This window comes from Corvus brachyrhynchos, unplaced genomic scaffold (genome assembly GCF_000691975.1).
Source record: "Corvus brachyrhynchos isolate BGI_N302 unplaced genomic scaffold, ASM69197v1 scaffold1097, whole genome shotgun sequence".
Lineage (NCBI taxonomy): Eukaryota > Metazoa > Chordata > Aves > Passeriformes > Corvidae > Corvus > Corvus brachyrhynchos.
This window is the reverse complement of record NW_008239003.1, coordinates 312,890-321,171: the sequence shown is the minus strand read 5'-3', so window position 1 is coordinate 321,171 and position 8,282 is coordinate 312,890. Positions and strand designations below refer to the sequence as shown.

General features: G+C 37.8%; 1 protein-coding gene across 1 annotated transcript in view; it reads right to left on the bottom strand.

Annotated features, from left to right (window-relative positions):
• The window catches only part of RASGRF2 (Ras protein specific guanine nucleotide releasing factor 2), a 48,689-nt gene that overhangs the window by 4,305 nt on the left and 36,102 nt on the right, over positions 1-8,282 (bottom strand). The window contains exons 10-12 of the mRNA XM_017739006.1: positions 3,891-4,051; positions 2,848-2,914; positions 1,920-2,056 (exon numbers count right to left, since the gene is read on the bottom strand). Coding sequence (XP_017594495.1) covers positions 1,920-2,056; positions 2,848-2,914; positions 3,891-4,051 — 365 coding nt within the window. The remainder of the gene's footprint in view (positions 1-1,919; positions 2,057-2,847; positions 2,915-3,890; positions 4,052-8,282) is intronic.

Genomic DNA, 8,282 nt, shown 5'->3' with positions numbered 1-8,282 from the left:
GTCGCGCCTTGGCGGGGGCTGCCCAGGGAGGTTTGGAGTGCCCATCCCTGGAGGTGTCCAAGGGAGGGCTGGAGGTGGCACTCGGTGCTCCAGGCTGGGGACAGGGTGGGGATCAGGCACAGCTGGGACTCGATGGGCTGGGAGGGATTTTCCAGCCTCAGTGATCCTGGAGTTCTGAGAAAACTCAGCACTACAAGCCTTGCCCCTGGAACTCAACAAATCTCACAGAGCATCAGATTTATATGGTCTGCAACAAGAACCTGCTACTAAACCCTACAGGGCTCTTGTCTTTATAATACTTTCTACTTCTATTCATTAAGTATCATACATACATACATACATATATATATGTGTGTGTGTGTGTGTATATATATAAATACAATCTCCTTACATCAGTAAAAAGGAGTTTCAAAAATTATCACATACATTTATCTTGACTCCAAGAATACATATAGGATTCAGGCTTTGAAACATTTCATAGCAGAGCAGTGATTGATATTGGATTGCTCAAACCTGATAATCAGAGGCCTCTTCAGGTTTAGATTACATCTATAGCTACAAATTTAAAGTATCATCTACGTAGCTGTATATGGTTTTCAGTTCAGGTTTTTAAGATTATTTGGAAAGTGCAGCTGCAATAATTCACAGAATGATTTTCTCAAATCATTACTTATAAGCAGTGACAAACACATCTAATAGAAATACATGTATTTTCCCTATTTGAACTTGAAATGTTTCAAAGAAGCCCTTAGCACCAATCATGGTACCAGATGACTTTTTAACATATTATAATTTAGGCTAAGAATGGACTTACTCGTGTTCTTAAACAGTCTTTCCACACCAGCAAATAACTCCAGTAATTTTACATGTCAGTGGAACAACATAATTCACTGAAAATTGGTTTTGTAAAAAAATTCTTCAACCAGGTCTGTCTGTAGGACAGCAAGTTGCAGCTCATGCTGTTTTTTGAGATTTTTAATTTCCTATTTTTGTTCTTTCAAAAATGTTAATCCAGCACAAAGTAACGCAAAATACTTCTTTTTAAGCAATTTCTACTCATTATGATGATGATTCATCTGGAGATGTTGCCGGCAATGATAGCAACTTTGGAAATGCATGACATTCCATGATGCTATTTCTCTAATCAGCTATTTCTCTCTAAATTAATAGAGGATAGGACCTGAATTCAGAACTATAAGAGAAATATGTTATTTTTTGTGTACATAAACAAAACACAAATAGCCTTGATTTAGCTCTGGTGAGCTGGAAGTTCAGATTTTTTTGAATGCATTCAACTTCTTTCCACAAATACATTATTATGAGGTTTGTCTATTATGTTTTTAACTAAAAGCTATTTAAAAAAAACAAAACAACAACGTATCCCTGACATTTTAAAAATTTTAAATACCCTTTTCCTTCATTCACAACACAGACAGCTCCTGCTCACTGTCAGACCACTCAGCAATTATTTATAATGGTTTGCTAGTACTTTTTGGTGGAAAAAAAAGTTTATCTCATTTTCTTTCTTCATTATTAATAAGATATGGTATCAGTTTCTCACTAGGACTTTCAGGTGATTTTTGAACTGTATGCAAATCATGAGAAAAACAGTACTATCCTCCTTCTTAAACCAAAATATGTATCTGGATGAGCTATCCTTAGACATAGAAATTATTACCATTAGCTTCATGTTTGTCCATGGACAATTTTGAAATTTATACTCTGTTATTGAGAAACACACTTCCCTGGTGACTCAAATGCAATGACAGAATTTTGGGGAAAACAGGCAGCACTAAGGGCTTCTCATGCAGAACACAGCAAAGCAAAGACATTCAGCACCCCTGTCTCAGGCTGGTTTTCAGAAGAACAGAGTGAACGAAGACCTCAACACAAACCAGGTGAGGAAAGCACCGAGGTACCTGACTGATGTCACTTGTCCATGCAGCTTTCTCCTGCCGTGACGGAGCTAAAAGGACAACCGTGAAAGGAGGAGCATCTGTAGGCTCCACTACGAGCTTGAAATCCAGGTGTCCAAACACCTGCCCAGAACCTTTTGCTTTACAGCCAGAGCGGGAGAGAAAAAGTCACAACGTGAAACTTCAGAGTGTAAGACAAAGAAAACAGTGGTTTCATTTAAAATGAAAATTGCTTTAAAACATCTTCTGTATAAAGAGCAAATCCAATTAGGTATCCAACAAGTCGTTTTGCTGTTCACATATGCCAAGTACAAAAATACTGGGATTTGCTTTTAAAGTTTCTTCGAACACTTGCATGCTAACATACCATCACCATACCAGAAGTATCACTCAAATTAATGAAACTACTTTTACAAATCAAGTGTAAAACTTGACAAAGTGCAGGATGGAAGACAAAAGGGTTAACAAAAAAATCAGCTTGAGACCATGTTTTGTTATTCCATTTGAAGAAGCTCACAGTCCAAATTTGTGGGGAGCCCAAGACAAAACCGACTCACTCAACCCCCGTGTATTTCAGAAAGCTGATTATCTGCTGCTTTTAAGTGGGTTTTTTGGGGGGCTTGGGGGTTTTTTTTTGGCTGGTTTTTTTTAAATTTCATTTTACAAGATGCTCTGCTCAAACTTGTATAGAAAAGTCAGCAAAGAATTTGTCACATTTCTCCAGCCAGCCCTCTTGAAAATCCAATAAAGGATGTCAACAGCAGGAAAAAATACAGTGTAACAATCCCCCATTCCACCAAATCAGTTTTACACTGTATTCTACTCGTTTCTTAAAAACATATCTATTTGCTCTTATTAAAAAAAAAAAAAAGGGTACTAATTTTAGGAAACTAGAAACTGTACTTACTACTGACAGCTGAATTTAACTTACAATCATCATCACTCGCTTCTGTCTCCTCGACCAGTGTGCACTCTATTAGAGACAGAACACCTCCTGTCTGTGGAAACAGAGCGCAATTCACACAAATGTTATTTATTCCCATTTGTCACAAGGTTTTTTAAACGCTGACACACCTTACTCTAACATTTACATTACTCAGAGCTCTAACAAAGATACATCAATTCCATGATAAACATTTTTTCCTTAAAGAACTAAACCCAGACAGATTAAATATAATTTTTCTTAATCCAACAGATGAATAGTACAATGTACAAAACTTCTTTCACTTTTACCACACTCTAATTTATGTCACACACAGACTTGTTCACAAGTTCCCAAAAAGTTAACAAGAATATCATCTTCTGAATTTAAGTGAAATACGTACAAGATTTTTTAAATTCTCTATTTATTTTGCAGAAGTACTTGAACTATTTAAGAGGTGCAAAGTGAGAAAGCATATGAACCTTAATAAGCTCTTGGTATGTCAAACTAAAATTCTATTCAACATAATCCACTCTGTGAACTACCAACATCTCTTTATCCACAAGCCAGCACTACGAACGCCTGATTCTCAACAAATATAACAAGATTGTTCTTAGATGACATTTTAGTTTAAGAGAACATGCTGTTCAGGAAAACAGAATTGACTTTGAAAATTAATTTTATTAGAGCTCTGGAAAATGTTCTTTGGCAATTCTGCAGGGTTGTACTGGCTGATTTATGCACTGAAAACTGACTTAAATTCAGTGCTACATACACTGAATTTATTCACTATTTCAAGCAAATAGATACATCAATGCCTTGTTTCTAATCCCCAGTTTACTAGAAGTAACTGGGTCTAAAAAATGAAAATTGGCTGAATTCTGTTATTTGCAATGAAAAGACAAAGCAGTTAAATACTGTGCACCACTCCACTTTTGTTTATAACCACTAACACAAAGCTCATGTTAAAGCCATAAAACAGTAAAGTGTTGAAAGTCCACCAAAGACGTGTTTTCATTTTGCAAATTCAATCATAATATAAAAGTCCATACCTTAAGAAGATGGAGTTTTCCTCCTGAGCTTCTTGTACAAATTAAAAAGTGTTTTGTAAACAAGAAGCATTGTCTTTCTCCTTCTTTCTTCAAAGACAACGAGCCTAGGCGAACTTTACTAAGCTTTCCCCTCTCAACTGAGGGGACCTGGATAAGGGAACCTGGTAAGGAAGGTGCAAAGTTTACTATGTTATAGTAATATTTAGTAGGCAGTGCTCAGGTTGTTAATTCATTGAATACTATTACATTAATTAATGCAACCCTTCATTCCAGTATCAATGTATTATCAGTGTCTCTTTTAGGCACAAGTTAATCACTCTTGCATTGCACAAGTTCCCTTTGTTTCTTACCATAAATAGACTCAAACAAGTACAGTCTAGACTAACACTTGTGTACATGGCAGGATTAGATCTAGGGCTGATTAGGCAATTAAACACACTAAGAGGACACTGATCAGAAAATGTAGCTGAACAGCAAACATCACTTCGATAGCCACTACACTTGCAAAAGACAAGGCACTTCCAAGCCAAAGAGACAGAGAATGGGAACATGTTTTGAAGGAAAAAAGTTTGTGTATGTGTGTGTGCCTGTGTGCAAGAGAGATGGAAATGAAGCACATTTCTTCTTCTTAACTTGTACTGCATAACTGTCAGTGCTCCACAGCTCATCTGAAATGTGTTACCAGTAAAACACTCCCGAACTAAATTGAACCTGCTTACATAAGCCTGAATTTGTGCTTTGCAGAGCTCCAGGCTGGGGACAGCTCTACTTCTCTGCTGTTTCACGTCTTAGTCTCTGACCAACTTTTCCACATTGATACCACCATGTGTATCACCTCCAAATTAGGAGCAGGAGTTAAATTTGGTGGTGAAGTGCAACTCCTCTGTATATTAAACAGAAAGACTTCTACCACACAACTTGCTGTTAGCAGACAGGGCAGCCAAGAGACCTCCTAGTCTCATTCCCACACATCGCTCCTCACTATTACCTCTACACTGGCTCATGTCTGGTTCCAGCATCAGGTACTAATACAGCCTAACCAGCAGGAAACTAATTCTAGGAAGAGGCAGCTGACTTAGCTCCCTGATAGGAGAAAGGTCCAAAAAGCAAAAAAAACTGACGATGCAAAGGGAGCTTCATAGCAGAACAAGCAGGAGGAGAAGGCTTTGACCTGCCTCTTCCAGATACCAACTAGCACAGCTGCATCAAAGCTCAAAGTAGTGGCAGCATCCTGACACAATGCCAGCCTGACAGAATTATCCATTAAATATTAAATTAGCAATTCTTACTCTATGTCGTCAAAAGAATTACAAGGTTGCATATGCAGACTTAAAGTATCAGAGAAATTATAGTAACTGAGAAAGCTGATATTTATCTACATTTTTTCTACACTTAGCTCTCTCTAGATGTTTAATTAGCCTTAAGTTATTAATATGTAAACTTCTACTGACAGGGGAAAATACACAGCAGAAAATTTGCCAGAGAACAGTGTTCTCTGACAGACATTTCACATTTAGACTAATGTGTGTAACATGACTTGTGCCACCTAAACAGAACAGTGGAGTGAAGTTGTGCTCTAGAATTTTGCAAAGGAATTTGGAACATTTCAAGTTCACTTACATTCTGACCCAAACACATAAATATTTATAGGCTGTTGTGCATTTCCCCATGACAAACAGCCAACCTGCCTCAGCTGTGAGAGACAGGGAGGACATCATTTCCATGTGTTGGATCAGTGACTTTTCCACGTTACACTGACTGTCCCTCAAGCCACGTTGCAAGGCCAGCATGTTCAAAACAATTCCCAGACAAAATTCCCAGGGTACTCTTAGTCCTAAAATTCCATCCACACATTTAGGGTAGCAATATTCAATCTGTACACTTTGTTTCTGCTTTGCTTATTAGAGTAATAGTGTCTATATATATTATATGCTTACAGATGTAAGTTTACAGGTAACTTTAGTTAGTTAGTTAGTTTTATTTTCATTAGCAAGCTTACAGGATTAACATACTCTGTTCTGCCATAATGGGCTGAAGCTTAAACAATGTTGTTGCATGGAGCTGAAATACTGTTTAATAAGGTAAAACAGAGCAAACCTCTTTCTAAGAGCAGAAAACAGAGTCTGCATTTTCTCTCTGCCACATTTATAGAGAGGAACACATCTCCTACACAAACTGCATGGCTGACACCAAGCAAGGACCTTGGGCATTCTCAGCAGGCTTTAGTGGTTAACAAAACTGGGCATTGGCTCTACCACAGATTTCCTCTTAAGGAAAAAAATGGTCACAACTGGCCAATGTACAGATGCAATGAGCAAGTGAAGCTAATTTTAGAACATTCACTAACAGTATAGTTTGGACAATAGTGTAATCCCAGGAATTTTTATCCAGCCACAGACCTAAGCACTTTCAGCACTTCAGTGCTTCAACAGTCACTCTCTCAGCCTTTGCTCAATCTAAGGAATATAAAAGGCTGTGTTTATAAACAAACCCAAACATTTAAAACTCTACACTGAACTGTCTGATTTACCAACTCAGTCTGGCTTTCCCCATGCTGAAGGTTTTGGGGCTTGTTACCCTTTTCTTGTTGTTTGTTTTTACTGTGCAGAGGGTTAAACACTGGAAGAGGTCACTCATTCAGGGGGGTTGTGGAGTCTCTGTCCTTAGAAACAACCAAATCCTGACTTGACATGGCAGAAAGCAACCTCCTCCAGCTGGTGCTGCTTTGAGACTGGAATGGATCATTTCCACAACTCCCTTCCCATTTCAGCCATTGCATGGTTTTGTGGTTATGATATCTTTATCAGCAGAGGTAAATTCACAGCAGCTGATGGCAGAAACATCAGAGTGTGTGCAGGCACTAGAGGGGCTCGAGACGCCCACTTGTTTGGATATCAACAGATTTGAGACTCCCTGCATGTCCTTTAGCCTCACAAAGAAAATGCTCCTCACCTGTTTGTGTGCCTGACTATAAAAATTGTCCCTAAGTAAGAGCCAGGGAAAATCAGACCCCAAGAAACTTGAAGAATTCACAATCTGCATTGCAAAACACTGCCAGGGACAGTTCCTGTGGTCTCAACATGTGCAACTTAACAGAATCAATCTCTTCTTTAAAAAGTAAAGTCTATAACACAGACAAAGTTGTAATTAACATCCACAGGAAAAGCCCAGACAAAGGTAATAACACCTCTCTCCTGCTTTAAGCTGAAAAAGAGGTTCCTGTACCCATCTATGCTAATCAACACAACAAACAGAAGCCCAGCTGAAATTAGAGGAGATGGACATCACTGCCGACGTGACCCCACGGTCAGATGTGAAAGGGAAATGGGCTCCATTACTTCATCTGCCTTATTCAGATTTCTGCCCTTGCACAGAATCACAGCCAGTGGATGTTCCACCAGATAAACTGATACAACCTTCTGTAACACACACTCTTGTCCACCACCTTCTGACTGTGTGCCTAGAAGTAAATCGGAATGTAATTTATTTACAGCGTTTGGCCTGGGTCTAACACTCCAACAGCAATTGTTCAGACTGATTCCCACAGAAAAAATTCTAAGTTTTACTGAAGAAACACTGGGTACACAGACAAAATAAAACCAGCCAGTCTTAAGGGAAAAACCCCCATATATATATAAACACATATTTTTATTACATATTGTAATAATCTGGGGAAAAAAATCTAAAATTTAATTAAATTTCATGGTACAAGTCAACCTAGGATAATCACAGCCTTATAATTGTTCAGCTGTGCATGCAAAACAACTTGGTTTTTTTCTTAAAGCCATATTAATAACTCTTAGAACACCTCAGAGATAACAAATGCATATATTTAATGAAGAATCAAGTAATTTAGTAGCAGCTATTGTAAAAACAGTATTGGAAGTTATTAAAGAAAATTTAATAGTTAATACAGAAACAGCACAAAATGCATTTCAAAATGTATAGAAAGCATATTAATTACCAGCTGTGATATGGCCCTATTAAATACCAGATGTTCTGCTGAGGTTATGTGGAAAAGGTTTCATGAAGGGATGCACCTAAATTATACTACTACCGTTTCCTGAGTATATTTAATGCTTTTCAGCACAAAGAAGCAAAATCAGTCAAAATCCTACACTACAGATCTGTAGTTACCGTGTACAAACCCAATAACTTGCTTTACAAGATCCAGAATTAAAATATTATATAAATGGGGGGAAAATAAGCAGTTAAAGCAAACACCACCAAGTAGGAATTGTAACCAAATTGCAGTTCCTGGCAAAAACTGTCCCTTATTTAAAATGGAAAAGTTATTCTAGCACAGTTTTTTTGGAACTTAACAACAAATTCCACCCCTGCTATAACTGATTTTCAGCAGAAAAAGTTTCCAAAGCTACCATCAACAGACAG